Source organism: Oncorhynchus mykiss, chromosome 24 (genome assembly GCF_013265735.2).
Source record: "Oncorhynchus mykiss isolate Arlee chromosome 24, USDA_OmykA_1.1, whole genome shotgun sequence".
Taxonomy (NCBI): domain Eukaryota; kingdom Metazoa; phylum Chordata; class Actinopteri; order Salmoniformes; family Salmonidae; genus Oncorhynchus; species Oncorhynchus mykiss.
In genome coordinates this window covers 11,860,772-11,880,350 of record NC_048588.1, presented here as the reverse complement: position 1 = coordinate 11,880,350, position 19,579 = coordinate 11,860,772, and the positions used below count along the sequence as shown (strand labels likewise).

The following is a 19,579-nucleotide window of genomic DNA, read 5'->3' as shown; positions in this document are numbered from 1 at the left end:
CATCAGCTGTTCTGGACGACTGTGTGATCACACTCTCTGTAGCCGACGTGAGTAAGACCTTTAAACAGGTCAACATACACAAGGCTGTGGGGCCAGACGGATTACCAGGATGTGTGTTCCGGGCATGTGCTGACTGGCAGGCGTCTTCACTGACATTTTCAACATGTCCCTGATTGAGTCTGTAAAACCAACATGTTTCAAGCAGACCACCATAGTCCCTGTGCCCAAGAACACAAAGGTAACCTGCCTAAATGACTACAGACCCGTAGCACTCACGTCCGTAGCCATGAAGTGCTTTGAAAGGCTGGTAATGGCTCACATCAACACCATTATCCCAGAAACCATAGACCCACTCCAAATTGCATACCGCCCAAACAGATCCACAGATGATGCAATCTCGATTGCACTCCTCACTGCCCTTTCCCACCTGGACAAAAGGAACACTTTTATGAGAATGCTATTCATTGACTACAGCTCAGCGTTCAACACCATAGTACCCTCAAAGCTCATCACTAATCTAAGGATCCTGGGACTAAACACCTCCCTCTGCAACTGGATCCTGGACTTCCTGACAGGCCGCCCCCAGCTGGTGAGGGTAGGTAGCAACACATCTGCCATGCTGATCCTCAACACTGGAGCTCCCCAGGGGTGCGTGCTCAGTCCCCTACTGTACTCCCTGTTCACCCACTACTGCATGGCCAGGCACGACTCCAACACCATCATTAAGTTTGCAGACGACACAACAGATGTAGGCCTGATCAACGACGAGACAGCCTATAGGGAGGAGGTCAGAGACCTGGCCGTGTGGTGCCAGGACAACAACCTTTCCCTCAACGTGATCACGACAAAGGAGATGATTGTGGACTACAGGAAAAAGAGGACCAAGCACGCCCCCATTCTCATCGACGGGGCTGCAGTGGAGCAGGTTGAGAGCTTCAGGTTCCTTTGTGTCCACACCACCAACAAACTAACATGATCTAAGCACACCAAGACAGTCGTGAAGAGGGCACGACAAAACCTGTTCCGCCTCAGGAGACTGAAAATATTTGGCATGGGTCCTCAGATCCTCAAAAGGTTCTTCAGCTGCACCATCGAGAGCATCCTGACTGGTTGAATCACTGCCGGGTATGGCAACTGCTCGGCCTCTGACCATAAGGCACTACAGGGGGTAGTGCGTACGGCCCAGTACATCACTGGGTTCAAGCTTCCTGCCATCCAGGACCTCTATAGCAGGCGGTGTCAGAGGAAGGCCCTAAAAATTGTCAAAGACTCCAGCCACCCTAGTCATAGATTGTTCTCTCTGCTACCGCAAGGCAAACGGTACCGGAGCGCAAAGTCTAGGTCCAAAAGGCTTCTAAACAGCTTCTACCCCCAAGCCATAAGACTCCTGAACATCTAGTCAAATGGCCATCCAGACTATTTACAGTGCCCCCCCCCCCTCACACACACCCTCTTTACACCACTGCTACTCTCTGTTGTCTTCTATGCATAGTCACTTTAATAACTCTACCTACATGTACATACTACCTCAAATAAAAAAGTAACTCAAAAGTAACTTTACAGTGTATAGTCAGTTATCAGTTCAGCAGTTACACCTGTGCGCCCAAGTGGCAATAAATTAGTAACACCAAAAGCTTACCTCGACTTGGAAGAGTTCCAGTGTTGTGTTGGATAGTCATAGCCAGCTAGCTACCATAGCATCCCTCTGAGGGTGTTTTGAGTAGGCTATACTAGCTAGCTGCATTTGCTTGCTAAGTAAGTGAAACCTACTTGCTTCTCATTCATTTGATTAAGTGAATTTCTTCAAAACTTTTCAACTATTGTCTCTCTCTCTCTTTAAGTCTCTGATCCTTTGGTTGGGTCGACAACATGTCAGTTCCTGCTGCAAGAGCTCTGATAGGTTGGAGGACGTCCTCTGGAAGTTGTCATAATTACGGTGTAAGTCTATGGAAGGGGGTGAGAACAATGAGCCTCCAAGGTTTAGTATTGAAGTCAGTGTACCCAGAGGAGGACGGAAGCAAGCTGTCCTGTTGAGGCTACTGTGGACATTCATTGCAGAACAGTGTGTTTTAATACCTTATTTGGTGACGTGAATATATTTCGTAACATTCTATCTAAACAGGATAACTTTGTAATGTTTTACCATTTTTATTTGTATGAAATTCCCCTTCCTCCTCTGGATATTCTCCCCTGGTGTACGTGACCTTTAACATTTAGGTCGTAAATCATGGTCATAAACCGTTCGTGTGTAGATTCTGTTACTACTACAGTGGTTCTAAACTTTTGTGTTTACTGTATCACCAATCACATATTGCACTGCCCATGAGTCTTCCCAAGTACCCCCTGTGGATAGGCCAGGTACCCCAGGATGAGACCCACTGTCTTACACAAAGCCTTTCACTATTCACCTTGTCTCCTGAGCCTGCACTTGCTTGCCATAGTGTCACAAAACTGTCTGGAAAAAATGCTCAAGAATAGGGTTATAATGGAAAACTTTAATTCCAGTTACATATTTTACTTTTGATCTTGAAAGATATGTCAAGGTTTGCAGGTGTGACTTCTGTGAATGTCATGTTCTTCTTACATCTGCAGAGGAGTGAATATATACTGTACATGTAAGGAATGAATGCTTTAACAAACTGACCAACTTTTGGTAGAAGGAATATCAACATAGTTAAACTAAATAATGTATAGAGTATGCATGTATAGTATATGGATCAGTTATTTTAAATCTAATAATTCAACATCAATATTTTCACAATTAAAATAGCTCACCAGTTTGTAACCCCTACTTGCAAGGGAAGACATATTCTGTTTCTGCCTGGTCACCTGAATGAAACCATAAGACAGATAAGTCTCAGTAAATGAATACAAGTAACCAAATGTTACTAAAAAGGAAAAATACATATTGGGGAAGGTTAGATTTAAACTTACTCGGCTGGTAGTAGTCGTAGATCTTGACCACCGCTGGCTTTAGATTTTGTACTGGGAGCTCCCGTATGATGTCCAGGGTGTGTTTCAAAGGCAATAGTGATGGTAACTGTCGAGAGATTAAATTATTTATTTTTTAAACACGAAAAAAACATATTGGGTCACAATTATTGAAATGCTCTGAGCAGAAGTTTCTGTTTCAGTAACACTCTACTTGACACCCAGCGTGTTAATAGTATTACCCACAAAACCTACCACATATGGCAAAACATTCCATTACACTATAGCCTCCATGTCAACTGCATGTTTATGTTATATACTTTTTAATTGACAGTATTATTGTAGTTGTAATTGCTCTGTTGCTGATAACTGGGATGAATGCAGGAGTAGGTTTCAAGAGCAAGTTATGTAAAATATGATGAAAGTGGCTGTAAAAAATTCATTACAACAACAAAGGATTTAAGAAACAAACTTAAAACGAAAGGAAACATCTTGGCAGGGAAAACACTAATGTGAATAAATGTGTAAGTGTATTCAGACCCTTTACTTGTTGAAGCACCTTTGACAGCAACTACTGCCTTGAGTCTTCTTGGGTATGGCGCTACAAGCTTGGCGCACCTCTATTTGGGGAGTTTCTCCCGTTCCTTTCTGCAGATCCTCTCAAGCTATGTCAGGTTGGATGGAGAGTGTGGCTGCACAGCTATTACCAAGTCTCTCCAGATATGTTTGATTGGCTTCAAGTCCGGGCTCTGGCTGGGCAACTCAAGGACATTCAGAGACTTGTCCCAAAGCCACTTGTCATGACGTTGGCCTCTTTGGGTATAGCAACCCCATCCCCCTCTCCCTGCCTCCTTCAACTAGGCTGCTGTGGTCAGAGGTTGTAAATTCCTGAGAGGATCTCCACATGGACACATAGTCGAGAGAGAGTAAACGTTCATAGAGGACAAAGGAAATCCTTCCACCTCACAGAACTTGAGGTACGAACAAATGTCATGTTCTGGAGAAAGTATAAAAGATCGGTGAAGAATCCAGCTACGAACTGGTCCATTTGTCACAACTTGGGAAAGCTCATGGGAGACGGTGTGGCCACATTACCATAACACTGTTTATATAATAGCCTCAGATTTGAGGTTTACATCTAATTGTTGTATAAGATGAATGAGTGAGTATGATACTGTTTGTAAACTTGTGTTGTATGATTTTGGACTGTTTAAATGAAGAAAAATACAATTCCCTTTTGATTTGAACTAAATCAGAGGACTGCCCCTGAGCCCTGTTAGGGTCAGACATCCTGGGACAGCCTTTTCTGCCATTCCCAATAAAAACCCCACTCGGGTTTTCGATCAGCAGACCGACCTTACCTCAATTACGAGATGGCTAAAGGTTGCAGACCATGTTTTTCTCCATTAGGAGGACAAAGGTTGTAGACCATTGCTGAATCTTTTAACCATACCACGTGGTTAAACTCTTAGACTATCGATACCGACAGAATAAGAACAAGTCTTTGATTTGAATTACTTGTCTGCAGCTAGGAATTCGGTATCATTGAACGTGAAGAACGACAACCGCCGAAACATCCATTCTATAACAAATGTCACTCTAAACAATACCCTCTAACCACAAAGAAGAGAGAGAGGGAGAGAGATGGACAATTCTACAAAAGAAATTAACTTTTCACCAGCGATCAAGACGACACACGTAGCGTAAATATATATATTGATTGCAATTGTTCCCGAATGAGTGAGCATTCATGTGCAAAGGATTAGCATTTCAATTGTTATAATTATCACTTTGTAGTGACTTCTTAGTCTTAACCAAACAGTTCAATCTTGGTTTCATCAGACCAAAGAATCTTGTTTCTCATGGTCTGAGAGTCTTTAGGTGCCTTTTGGCAAACTCCAAGAGGGCTGAAATGTGCCTTTTACTGAGGAGTGGCTTCTGTCTGGCTACTACCATAAAAGCCTGATTGGTGGAGTGCTGCAGAGATGGTTGTCCTTCTAGAAGGTTCTCCCATCTCCACAGAGGAACTCTGGCGTTCTTTCAGAGTCACCATCGGTTTTTTGGTCACCCCCCTGACCAAGGCCCTACTCCCTCGATTGCTCAGTTTGGCCAGGTGGCCAATTAAGAATGATGGAGGTCACTGTGTTCTTGGGGACCTTCAATGCTGCAGACATTTTTTGGTACCCTTCCCCAGATCGGTGCGTCAACACAATCCTGTCTCGGAGCTCTATGGACAATTCCTTCGACCTCATGGCTTGGTTTTTGCTCTGACATGCACTGTCAACTGCGGAACCTACTATAGACAAGTGTGTGCCTTTCCAAATCATGTCCAATCAATTGAATTTACCACAAGTGGACTCCAATCAAGTTGTAGAAACATCTCAAGGATAATCAATAGAAACAGGATGCACCTGAGCTCCAATTTTGAGTCTCAGAGCAAAGGGTCTGAATACTTATGTTAATAAGGTATTTCAGTTTTTAATAAATTAGCAACATTTTCTAAAAACTTGTTTTCTCTTTGTCATTATAGGGTAGGAAAAAAAAGACTGTAATAAACTGTGGAAAAAGTCAATACTTTCCAAATGCACTGTATGTCACCACAAGTACATCAAAATATATATACAGTCACTAGTGAAAGTCTACACACTCCTTGCACATTTTGCTGCCTTATATTAGATTTTTTCCTATCCTTGCCAAATTTTCCAAGAGAGAGAGAACACATACACTAAAACAAAAACGAATACATTAAACTTTTTGTGCAGGTTTAACCTGTCATGTATTGTCATGTTGTGTCTTGTTCCTGTTCTTTCTCTTCACCCTGTCTCCCTCTGCTGGTCGTATTAGGTTACCTTTTCTTCCCCTCTTTCCCCCAGCTGTTCCTTGTCTTCTCTAACTACCTCGTTCACCCCTTTTCCCACCTGTTCCCTTTTTCCCTCTGATTAGGTCTCTATATCTCTCTCTGTTCCTGCTTCTGTCTTTGTCGGATTCTCGTTTGTGTTTCTCATGCCTGAACCAGACTATCGTCGTGTTTGCTGCAACCTTGTCCTGTCCTGTCGGAATCTGCCTGTTCATCTAACCTTGTCCTGTCCTGTCGGAATCTGCCTGTCCATCTGAGCCTACGTGTGTTTCGTAATTAAAGAAACTCTGTTTTGTTAATTCGCTTTTGGGTCCTCATTCACGCTCCTGACATAACCTCTTTCTTGCTCTGTATTTTCTTGCTTGAGAATCTGCTATTTTCTAAGAAGCAATTATTTTATTGACCATTTTAATTGAAAACAATCATATTTCCAAAGTGAAAGAATTCACAACCAAATTTACTGATCTTGACCAATTTTGACAACAACAATGGACATATGTTGCCCTAAGAGTTGTGCAAAGTTGATAGAATGGATATTTTGGTTTTGGTCTCACCTCTGTCAAGTACATTAACACATGGTCATCTTCAGTATCAACACGATCCACTAGAAATGACCTCCTCAGCTGTGAAGACATGCCATACATGTTATTCATCTTGCATTGACAACAAAGTTCATTTTCATGTGAAAGAGGCAAGAGCTACAATACATGGAAAAAGGCCACAGGTAACACCATAAAAGTATGTTATGACAAAAATAAACTTACCCTCGCCAAAGAGTCTGGGTCTGGAGCAAATCCAGACAGCATTTTCAAATCCACAATAATCATATTGGTGGTCAGCTCCTTTCCAGAATATCTGTGAAAGAAAAGAGGCCCCTGAGATCAAAGTTTGATTTTGACAAGTGCTTGTAAAAATCAAATGAATGGATACTTTGATTATTTTACCAATACAAATACCAGGTTTCCTGATATGTTTTCTTACTGTTAGGTACAAACTAGAAATTAAATAACCTATACATATAGTGCCCTCTAATTATTGGGACAGTGAAGCATTTTTTTAACAAACAATGACTATGAGGTTAAAGTGCAGACTGTCATCTTTAATTTCAGTGTATTTGCATCCATACCGGGTGAACCGTTTGGAAATTACAGCATTTTTTCTACATAGTCCCCCCATTTTAGGGGACCAAATGTAGGCTATTAGGATAAATGTACATATGTGTATTAAAGTAGTATAAAGTTAAGTATTTGGTCCCATATTCAGAGCATATAATGACTACATCAACCTTGTCACAACAAATGTGTTGGATTCATTTGCTGTTTGTTTTGGTTGTGTTCCATATTATTTTGTGCCCAATAGAAATGTATTGTGTCATTTTAGAGTAACTTTAATTACAAATAAGAATATAATATTTTTTCTAAACACATCTATATTACAGACACAAAAGTTACAGATGCTAAAATATCACCCCCCCCCCCCCCCCCCCCCCCATTTTTTCTTCTGTTATTGTAATGGTGAGAGGTTAGCATGTCTTGGGGGTATGATATTTGTGCGTCTGTAACGGTCTCACTCATCATCATTCACAATTCATTCAGGATTATCTGTAATCATGGTAGCATCCACATTAATATGCACGTTTTTAGAAACATGTTCTATTCTTATTTCCAATAAAAGTGACTCCAAAATGACAATACATTATTTACCATTCATTTCTATTGGGCACAAAATAATCTGAAACCAACAGAAAATGCATCCAACGAATTTGTAGAGTGAATATGGGACCAAGTACTTCATTTTTTACTACTTTAATACACATAAGTGAATTTGTCCCAATACTTTTGGTGTCCTAAAATAGGTGGACTATGTACAAAAAGTGCTGTAAATACCCTGACTTAACCTGTAAATATCCTGACTTCAAATCCACACTTTTGGATTATAGAGCCAAAATAAGAAAAACATGTTTCTTAGTCGCAATAATTACGAAGGGCACTGTAGGTATAAAAACACCAATAGAATTGGGTCAAAAACATTTTTAGACATGCTCTATAATAACACTTTGGAGTGTCATCAATGACCTGATTGAAATAAAGCTTCAGTAAACGCAAATGTGTCATTCATTCTTACTGAGACTCGAGGTTCAGCGTGACTCTGGGTCTTAAAGAGTTGCTGTTGCAGTCCACCTCTGTCTTCACCTGGATGCTGAGCGTTGTGCTGTCGTAGTGGAGCGCCACCTGGGAAAGAGGGAAGAAGTGGTTAGGGGAACAAGGTTGTCTAAAAATATACATTTTACAAGCTTGATTTTTTAAAACTTTTCATAAATTAGATATCAAGCCAGACAAAGCTTCTTAAATGTTTGGACTTCACAGTAATATATAAATCAGATCTTGCCAAATCGGATTGTCTTCACTGACCTGCACTGAGGCACAAGCACTGCCCTTCACTTCCACCGTGTACTTCCCTTCTGTGTCCTGCAGCGCACTCTCCTGGTAGAGAAGCTTGTTGTTTTGGTTCACATTGAAGAGGTGCTGTCCCCCACTGTGAGACTGTACTGTCACTGTGCTGGTGCCCTCTCTACTGAACACCCTGGTGGAGTAGAGAGCCAGGGCCTGGAGGGCCACCACTGTGTCCTAAACACAAACAACAGACAAATGTGTTCAAAATCAGCTATCCCATTTTACAGAAATGTTCATTTAAACATTAGTTCAGTTCAAGAGTGGCTATTTCTCATATCCATTCATGAGAATTTATTGCCTCCATTTCAGCAGAAGTTAGTTTCACATGGCTTGACATGACAAGAAGCACATACATGCCTGTGGTGAAATCAAGGTAATAATGCCTCATTACTAGTGCACAGCACAGATTGCCATTTCGGACCAAATGTGTTTTGGAAGTATACCTGTGTGGAAGAGAAGCCTCCGTAGGCGTTCTGCTGCCTCACCAGCCACCTGACGATGTGGGAGGCATAGCCCAGGTCAGTGGTAGACAGAGGGGAGGCACTGAGGGAAGCCAGCAGAACGTAGGAGCTGATCTCCACTGCCAGGGAGGCTGAGGTCTCTGAGGAGGTCTGAGTCCAGTGCAGGAGACCCCCTGAGGGATGAGGAACACACAGAGAGAGACACAGAGCCTAGCTTATTCATCATTATACATAATATGACAGACACCTGAGTTCTTTGAAATACTAATTTAATTGAGACTAATGTGCCAGATTTGCGGATGGTTTGCACTTTTGTGATTACTCCATTGCCCAGGTAATATCAATCAAGGCAAGACAGCACAAACCTCTCTGGATTACAACCAAATTATGTGTACTATATTACATATTTCATCCCTAAAAAAATACAACTTTTACATTACTGGGTAGTTTACCAATAAAATGGTCTGACGATGATGTGGAACTCATTCTTCAGATCAACCTCCAGTAACCACTAAAAAACATATACTCGGTATACATATCCAGAAAGAAAGAAATTCTCACTCCAATAAATGTTTATAGAAAGTTTGCAAAAATAGATAAGATCTTGCTACCATGGAAAGGAAAATACCTGTCTATTTGTGGAAAAATAACCCTGATTATCCCAGTTAACCTATTTGCTTATGGTCTTGCCTATACCTAGTGACCTGTCTTTAAAATTATTAGCTAAATAAATTCAATATTATTTGAAATGGCAAGCCAGACTTTGGCTTCGGAAAGTATTCAGACCCCTTGACCTTTTCCAAATTTTGTTACATTACAGCAATCTACACAAAATACCCCATAATGACAAAGCGAAAACAGGTTTAGACATTTTTGCAAATCTATTAAAAATAAACAGAAATACCTTATGTATGTATTCAGACCCTTTTCTATGAGACTCGAAATTGAGCTCAGATGCATTCTGTTTGACCGTCCTTGACCATCCTTGAGATGTTTCTACAACTTGATTGTATTCCACCAGTGGTAAATTCAATTGATTGAACATGATTTGGAAAGGCACACACACTTGTCTATAATAGGTTCCGCAGTTGACAGTGCATGTCAGAGCAAAAACCAAGCCATGATGTCGAAGGAATTGTCTGTAGAGCTCCAAGACATGATTGTGTTGAGGCACCGATCTGGGGAAGCGTACCAAAAAAAGGTCTGCAGCATTGAAGGTCCCCAAGAACACAGTGGTCTCCATCATTCTTAAATGGAAGAAGCTTGGAACCACCAAGACCCTTCCTAGAGCTAGCTGCCCGGCCAAACTGAGCAATCGGGGAAGAAGGGCCTTGGTCAGGGAGGTGACCAAGAAACCGATGGTCACTGAAAGAACGCAAGAGTTCCTCTCTGGAGATGGGAGAACCTTCTAGAAGGACAACCATCTGTGCAGCATTGAATGTCCCCAAGAACACAGTAGTCTCCATCAATATTAAATGGAATAAGTTTGGAACCACCAAGACTCTTCCTAGAGCTGGCCACCTTCCAGAAGGACAACCATCTCTGCAGCACTCCACCAATCAGGCTTTTATGGTAGAGTGGCCAGACGGAAGCTACTCCTCAGTAAAAGTCACATGACAGCCCGCATGGAGTTTGCCAAAAGGCACGTAAAGACTCTCAGACCATAAGAAACAAGATTCTCTGGTCTGATGAAACCAAGATTGAACTCTTTGGCCTGAATGCCAAGTGTCACGTCTGGAGGAAACCTGGCACCATCCATACGGTGAAGCATGGTAGTGGCAGCATCATGCTTTGGGGATGTTTTTCAGCGGCAGGGAATGTGAGACTAGTCAGGATCGAGGCAAAGATGAATGGAGCAAAGTACAGAGAGATCCTTAATGAAAACCTGCTCCAGAGTGCTCACGACCTCAGACTGGGGTGAAGTTTCCCCTTCCAACAGGACAATGACCCTAAGCACGCAGGAGTGGCATCTGGACAAGTCTCTGAATGTCCTTGAGTGACCCAGCCAGAGCCCGGACTTGAACCCGATCTAACATCTCTGGAGAGACCTGAAAATAGCTGTGCAGCGACGCTCCCCATCCACCCTGACAGAGCTTGAGAGGATCTGCAGAGAAGAATGTTAGAAACTCCCCAAATACAGGTGTGCCAAGATTGTAGCGTCATACCCAAGAATACTCTTGCCTGTACTCGCTGCCAAACATGCTTCAACAAAGTACTGATTAAAGGGTTTGACTACTTATGTAAATGTGATATTTAATTAATTTCTATTTCTAATTTCAGCAAAAATATTTAAAAAATTGTTTTTGCTTTTTCATTATGGGGTATTGTGTGTAGATTGATGTGGGTGGGAATGATTTAATCAATTTTAGAATAAGGCTGTAACCTAACAAGAGAGAGGGGTCTGAATACTTCCCGAAGGCACTGTATATAATGAATATGAATTCGGAGGGCAGAAATGATTAAATATCAAAGCATCAAACCTCTCACTAAAGGCGTCAGTCATACAAAAGTTATACTTAGTTCCGAACTGGTTCTCTATCAGATTAGTAAGGATGTCTCACCCCATGTTCAATAATGTTCTATTCCCTTTATTCAGATTACAACCTCTCACTTTCGGTTATTTGAAAATGAAATAAATCTCCAAAATATCACAATTTTTAAAACAAGCCATAGAAAGTTGTTTGCAATTTCAGTTTAAACCACCAGAATAGACAGAACATATAATACAACAAACACTGTGGTTAAACTCAAATATACTAATTGATTAAAAAAACTACACATTAAGGAAAGAAATTCCACAAATGTACTTTAACAAGGCACACCTGTTAATTGAAATGCATTCCAGCTGATTACCTCATGAAGCTGGTTGAGAGAATGCCAAGAGTGCAAAGCTGTCATGAAGGCAAAGGGTGGCTACTTTGAAGAATCTCAAATATAAAATATATTTAGATTTGTTTAACACTTTTTTGGTTACTACATGATTCCATACGTGTTATTTCATAGTTTTGATGTCTTCACTATTATTCTACATTCTACTTAGTATCAACACGATCCACTAGAAGTTAACTCCTCAGCTTTGAAGACGTCTTCACTATTATTGTACAATGTAGAAAATAACAACAACAAAAAGAAAACCCCTTGAATGAGTAGGTGTGTCCAAACTTTTGACTGGTACTTTATATATTTACAAAACAATATATAGGGGATTGGAAATAATGCAGACAATTACATTGATGGAAGCTACAATCTATCTGTAAGCTGATCTACCCCCCTAAAAAAAAGGATATGTCTCACTCTCTCGTATTGCGACCGTGTCCAGGTGCTGCAGAAGCTGGGCCCGGGTCTCCATGTCCCCTGCCAGGGTAAAGGTGTAGGCCAGCAGAGCAGTAGTGTAGGTGTTGGACAAATCACTGGTGGAGTTCTTCAGGCAAGACAAACTGCCGTACAAAACAGGATCCTGGAGCACAAAATAACAGAGCAGCACATTAAGAGACATGTTAGCCTGGTCTCAGATCTGCTAACGGTAACACCTATTCTTATGCTTATTTCTTTGGCTATTTCCAGATAAAAAATATTTTGTGGAGATGCTACTTACCGACACTGACATGTTGAGCTCCAGCATTGAAGCAGTGATGTAGGCCGTCAGTGTGACTTCATCAGTCACCCCACCCTATAAAACAATGTCAAAATACTACAATGTGTATTAAACTACAATTCTGTTGAAAGCATCATTCACAACTTCATGGCTGGTCTGATGAGACACACAACTACATCTTCTTCCATCTTCCTTCAGTTTATTATCAATTATACATTTGATATCAATAAGTACCTTCATTCTGTTATTAAAGAGTTTCCCCAATCTGACAAAACACCCATGTTTGCCTTGCTGACTTTCCAACCAACTCGTGGGCTCTTTCATTTGCACTGGGTCAATATAAATGAAAGACTGTGCTTTGCCAAAGGATCTCAAGACAAAAGCAGTCAGCCTGAGGAAAGAGAACTTGATTTGAATGTCCCGTCATAATACCCACATAAGGTTGTCAATAACATGACTTAGAGCTTGACATTACATGCAATGACAGCTTATTTGAACTGATGTCATATCCATGGTCTGTCAGAGACAATGCCATTTGATTGGTCAATACTTAATTGAAACAAACAGTTATAATGTGTTTACCAGTAGTTGAAAAACACTATACTCACCAAGTATTCCCCGAGCCTTGTCCAAATGTGCTGTATGCACCATCAAAATGCTTGTAGTTCAACTGCCTTTGGTAACCTGTCGGTGTGTTTTTAGAGTGAACAATAAAGTGACCAAATGTTTTTTATAGTCACTGAGTGTCTGCCCCAAATGGCACCCTATTCCCTGTATAGTACACTACTTTGGCCAGGAAAAATCTGTGCACTATGTAGGCACTAGGGTGCCATTTGGGATGATTTTAGTGGGAAAACAAGTTCCTACGTGTGTTGGGTCAGTCATGCTCAGACACGAGACGTATGTGGCAGGGTCTACAGGAAATCACGGACTACAAAAAGAAAACCAGCCACGTCACGAACACTGATATCACGCTTCCAAACAAACTAAACACCTTCTTTGCCCGCTTTGACGATAATACAGTGCCACCGTCGCGGCCCGCTACCAAGAACGGCACCCCCCCCTCTCCTTCTCCGTGGGTGACGTGAGTAAAACATTTATACGTGTTAACCCTCGCAGGGCTGCTGGCCCAGACGGCATCCCTAGCCGTGTCAGGAAAACAACCTCTCACTCAATGTCAACAAAACAAAGGAGATGATCGTGGACTTCAGGAAACAGTAAAGGGAACACACCCCTACCCACATCGAAGGGACAGCAGTGGAGAAGGTGGAAAGTTTTAAGTTCCTCAGCGTACATATCGACAAACTGAAATGGTCCACCCACACGTGACAGTGTGGTGAAGAAGGTGCAACAGTACCTCTTCAAACTCAGGAGGCTGAAGAAATGTGGCTTTTCACCCAAAACCCTGACTAACTTTTACAGATCCACAATCGAGAGCATCCTGTCGGGCTGTATCACAGCCTGGTACGGCAACTGCTCCTCCCTCAACCGCAAGGCTCTCTAGAGGGTAGTGAGGTCTGCACAACGCATCACCGGGGGCAAATTACCTGCCCTCCATGACACCTATAGCACCCGGTGTCACAGGAAGGCCAAAAAGATTATCAAAGACATCAACCACCCGAGCCTGTTCAACCACCACTGCCTGTTCACACCGCTACCATCCAGAAGGCGAGGTCAGTACAGGTGCATCAAAGCTGGGACCGAGAGACTGAACAGCTTCTATCTCAAGGCCATCAGACTGCTAAACAGCAATCCCTAACTCAAAGAGGCTGCTGCCTACATAGAGACCCAATCACTGGCCACTTTAACAAATGGATCAATAGTCACTTTAAACAATGCCACTTTAAATAATGACACTTGAATAATGTTTACATATCTTACATCACTCATCTCATATGCATATACTGTATTTTATACCAACTATTAGACATATTCTAATTCACCACTTTTAGATTTGTGTTTATTAGGTAGTTGTTGGGGAATTGTTAGATCACTTGTTAGATATTACTGCACTGTCGGAACTAGAAGCACAAGCATTTCACTACACTTGCATTAACATTTGCTAACCATGTGTATGTGACCAATAAAATTAGATTTTGATTAACAGCAGGGTCGTAGTCATTAGAACATACCGTGGTGAAACATTTTAAAATGTTCTTCAATGGAAAATGAAAAAAAAGGGCTCATTCTGGACAGATCTAGATATTTGACAGTTTTCTTGCAGTTTATGCCCAATGAATACTGTCCACATTTTGAGGGACTCTCTTACCACTAGTGAGGAACTTGGTGGCCTTGTCTCGGATGGCTGGAGTGAGCTGCTCTGTGTTCCTCAGGTACTCGAGTATGTAGATATTGGGGGCGAGGAGGGCCATATTCTGCTCTCCACACCCATACGGCATCTGCAGCAGTCCATCCAGGTTCTTGAGGGCCCGACCCAGGATGTCCCCTACAGAGAAACATGGGACTTCTGTAAGACTGACCTCTTTAGCAAACAGCAGCATTATCGCTGGAGAAGGGTTGTTTTTCCCACCACTATGCCTCTACCAGGTAGCCTAGCGATTAGAGTGTTGGACCAGTTACCGAAAGGTTGCTACCCATTGGGCACAAACTGGTTGAAAAAACATTGGTTCAACTTAATTTGTCAATGTATTGTGATGTGGAATCTACTTGGGAAACTGTTAATATATCATCATGGTAACCAATTTTCAACATAATCAAACCTTGTATAAAATATGTTGAATTTCTATATTTGAAACCATGTCAGATCTTCCAACGTTATATCCACTATCAGAAAAAAATTCTAAGACTGGCTGCATATCCTAGTGGAGAGTTAATCTATCTACAGCTATCCATTTGGTCTCCCATCCAGGGTTGTAATCAAGTGCAGTTCTGCTTAGCTTTTATATTTGTCATTGGCTACCAATGTCCTATTGTCAGAATGCTTATTGAGAAATCTCTTATTAACTAAATAGATTCACTGCTGATATCGTAGTCATATCAAAGTGTAGGTTTAACAGAGCAAATCAAATGTAACCATACTCCATTTGTCATTAAAGATACTATTTAAGCCCTTATAGCATTTATGAAGTCATCAACAGATTTTGTTTTAAATTCAATTCAGGGTTCAACTAAAAATAGACAATACATATAAACCTATGGTTTCAAATGTAATCTTTAAGTGAATAATTAATTATTAATGTTGTATTCACGTCTCCATCTCCACCAAAAAGTCAATGTTGTCTACAAATGAATAATTAATACTTTGGATTCACGTCTCTATCGCAACCAAAAATATAAATTAAAGAACAGTGGCACAAAAGATACATTTCTTTCAAATGTTGATATTTGGGTGCGTTGACAATCAAACATTATATATCTCTTTTGCAATAAGGTAAATAGCCTATTAACAAGTGGCCAGTGGCTCAGATGAAACTATCCAAGCATTAGATACATATGTTTTAAATGTTGATATTTGGGTGCGTTGTCAACCTTTTGTAATAAAGTAATACTAATGTAACAAAACATACAGTATTGGTGTGGATTAGGAACCTGGATCTCTTTCAATTGTATTACAAAGTAGGAGAGAGTGGAGTAAGTTGAGCCTTTTTTTACATTCAGCATTACTCCGTCAAGGCAAATATCGTATTCTTTCTAACAAAGATGTACATATATTTCACGATGTTGTGTATCCCTGGAAATAACCAGAATTCATGTAAACATTACAGTTTTGAAAACATTGTTTGTCCCCACAGAAAGTGGTCTCTTGGCACATCTTAAATTAAGCCACCTACAAATTTCGGTACTGAATGAAATATTACCACTACCAGACACCTGTCGACAATTTCCGGTGAAATTGGAGGGCGCTCAATTCAAATAAATAATCATAGAAATTATGGATATTAAACATGTAGGTACATACAAGTGTCTTATATCGGTTAAAAGCTTAAATTCTTGTTAATCTAACTGCATTGTCCGATTTACAATAGGCTTTACAGCGAAAGCATGCCATGCGATTGTTTGAGGAAGGCGCCCCACATCAACATAGTTTTCAACCAGCACAGGCTTCATAAAATCACAAATAGCGATTAAATAATCACTTACTTTGTGATTTGCAATCCAAAGGGTCCCAGCTACAACATGCATGGTTGTTTTGTTAGATAAAATCCTTCTTTATATCCCAAAAAGTATTTTTAGTTGGCGCCATCGATTTGAGTTCAACATGCAAAGGAATCCAAAAAGCTACCACTAAACTTTGTTAAAACAAGTCAAACTACGTGTCTATGTAATCCCCTGGTACCCTAAAATGTAATTAAACTATAATATTTCATACAGAAAGAAGTATGTTCAATAGAAATGTAAAATTAGCAAGTGCGCGTCCTGTTCGTTGCGCGCCCACAGACTGATTTCCAACTGTGACTCCCAGTACCAAAACTCAATTCTTCTCCGTTTTGGAAGAAACAAGCCTGAAACCTTGAACAAGACTTGACATCTAGTGGAAGCCATGGGAATTGCAATCTGGGAGCTGGACTTGCATAGATTTCCATTGTAAGAGCATGGGATCTCAACAAAAAAAAGATTCTGGTTGGTTTTTCTTTGGATTTTTTCCTACCATATCAATTATGTTATAGTCTCATACATAACATTTCTACAAACTTCAAAGTGTTTCTATCCAATGGGGAAGTAACACAATAGAATAACAAGGCTATATACAGGGGGTACCGGTACCGAGTCAATGTGAGGGGTACAGGTTAGTCGAGGTAATTTAAACATGTAGGTAGGGGTAAAGTGTCTATGCATATTTTTTATTGTTTAACTAGGCAAGTCAGTTAAGAACAAATTCTTATTTACAATGACGGCCTACCCCCCCGGCCAAACCCTACCCTAAACCGGACGACGCTGGTCCAATTGTGCGCCAACCTACGGGACTCCCGATCACAGCCAGTTGTGACACAGCCTGGGAGCGAACCAGGATCTCTAGTGCCGTCTTAGACCGCTGTGCCCCTCGGATGCATTGATAATAAACAGTGAGTAGCAGCAGTGTAAAAAATAAGGGGGGGGGGGGTCAATGCAAATAGTCCAGGTGGCCATTTGATTAATTGTTCAGCAGTCTTATGGCCTCAGCCAAATATTACCAAAATGTCCACTTTAAAATGACGTTGTGTGTCCAGTGGGTAGTTGAAATCCCAGAGCGACAATTTGAAAAATCTGTTGATGTGGCCCTAAGCAGGACACTTAACCCTAATTGTTCCTAATTAACCCTAATTAGCATTAATAATGTCAGACCCTGGCCATGACCCCACTCTCCAAGGGTGTCTCAGGGAGAGTGAGATATGCAGAAAACACATTTCCAATTCTCACATGTGAAATAGGACAAATATAAGAACCTAAACACACTCTAAACTCACTACGTCTCCAAACAACACTATGGTACATTTTACCCAGGACTGAGAGAGAAATTCGATCAGATCCATCCACCACATTCTTGGGGAGTTGCAGTTCCACCTCCTCTGTCAGAGTTTCTCCTGTGGACACAGATGACGAGCTGAATGGAGATGATCAGTTCAACCAAAGTGAACATTCAACGTTCATGCATTACTGACCAGTTGGACACAGCAACCAGTTGTAGGTTTTGGTCTTTTCTGTTCCCTCTGCCTGAGAGAAGAGAGAAAAAAAAGAGAGAATGTTCAGTTAGAGGCAGTTACACTATTTCATCCACACCCGTTGCTGAAAGGTGTATAAAATCGAGCACACAGCCATGCAATCTCCATAGAGAAACATTGACAATAGAATGGCCTTACTGAACAGCTCAGTGACTTTCAACGTGGCACCGTCATAGGATGCTACCTTTCCAACATGTCAGTTTGTCAGTTCTGCCCTGCTAAAGATGCCCCGGGCAACTTTAAGTGCTGTTATTGTGAAGTGGAAACGTCTAGGAGCAACAACGGCTCAGCCGCGAGGTGGTAGGCCACACAATCTCACAGAACGTGATAGTTGAGCGCTGAAGCATGTAAAAATCATCTGTCCTCAATTGCAACACTCACTACCGAGTTCTAAACTGCCTCTGGAAGCAACGTCAGCACTAGAACTGTTCGTCGGGAGCTTCATGAAATGGGTTTTCATGGCGAAGCAGCCCCACACAAGCCTAATGCCAAGCGTCGGCTGGAGTGGTGTAAAGCTCGCCGCCATTGGACTCTGAAGCAGTGGAAACGCGTTCTCTGGAGTGATGAATCAAGCTTTGCCATCTGCCAGTCCGACGGACGAATCTGGGTTTGGCGGATGACAAACGCTACCTGCCCGAATGCATAGTGACAACTGTAAAGTTTGGTGGAAGAGGAATAATGGTCTGAGGCTGTTTTTCATGGTTGGGCAAGGCCCAACAGCATACAATGTCATTCTAGACCAGGGGTTCTTTAACTTTTTCAGCCTGGGACCCAAATCAGAAATGCTGTGTTTTCCTGGGACCCAAGCTTAGGAAAATATGCAACTATCCGTAAATATCGGTACATTTCATTGCCCTTATGCCAAAAAGAAATGTAATGTAGACAAAAACAAATAACAATGAAATACCCATAAATATATTTTAATGTCCATTTTCCCCCATTAAAAACACTATTACATACCTGTCTAGGTTGGAACTGTTGCTGTAAAATACAATAAATAATTTCATTCTGAACTGGAATAAACAGATTGATCACATCCCACAGATGTACAACAGAACACACACACACACAGGCTTTTTGATCGTGCAACCCTAAGTAACATTACAGATCAATTATATTTTATACTGTACATCTTACAGTATACATTATTGCTGATAGAAAGTCTAGGTTGGAACTGTTGCTCTTAAAATATATATTTTTAATTCTGAACTGGAATAAACTGATTGATCACATCACACAGGTGTAGACCAGAAAACACAAGCATGTCTATTCTGGGCTCAGTTTTTCACAGTGCAACACTGAGGTCATGCTCAGCATTGACACTGTTTCTGTACTTGAGAACACTGACTTGTATGTGGTGTCAAGCTGGACCAGAACATCTACTGCTTTCTCAGACAGGCAGGAGACAGCTTCCTGCTGCAGATGAGCAACCCAGACCTGTGTGAGTGTTTGTCTCAAAAAGCATCTTGCTTCAATCACTTTATTCCAGTTCATAATAAAAATGATGACTTGTAACAGCAACAGTTCCAACCTAGACTTGTTTTCAACAATACTTTCTACAGTAAAATGTACAGTAGACCTGATATTTTTTCATCTTCATCTGTACTGTTTCTCAGTAGCTA

The 19,579-nt window shown here is 41.2% G+C and overlaps 1 protein-coding gene across 1 annotated transcript in view; it reads right to left on the bottom strand.

The window, feature by feature from the left end:
- Nucleotides 1-2,475: 2,475 nt before the first annotated feature.
- The window catches only part of LOC110503755 (alpha-2-macroglobulin-like), a 38,100-nt gene continuing 20,996 nt past the window's right edge, over nt 2,476-19,579 (bottom strand). The window contains 15 exon segments of the mRNA XM_036961597.1: nt 2,476-2,586; nt 2,776-2,829; nt 2,935-3,040; nt 6,343-6,411; nt 6,553-6,643; nt 7,913-8,019; nt 8,200-8,415; nt 8,685-8,875; nt 11,997-12,159; nt 12,298-12,372; nt 12,532-12,688; nt 12,906-12,981; nt 14,567-14,743; nt 17,736-17,819; nt 17,898-17,949. Coding sequence (XP_036817492.1) covers nt 2,789-2,829; nt 2,935-3,040; nt 6,343-6,411; nt 6,553-6,643; nt 7,913-8,019; nt 8,200-8,415; nt 8,685-8,875; nt 11,997-12,159; nt 12,298-12,372; nt 12,532-12,688; nt 12,906-12,981; nt 14,567-14,743; nt 17,736-17,819; nt 17,898-17,949 — 1,605 coding nt within the window. The 3' untranslated portion in view covers nt 2,476-2,586; nt 2,776-2,788.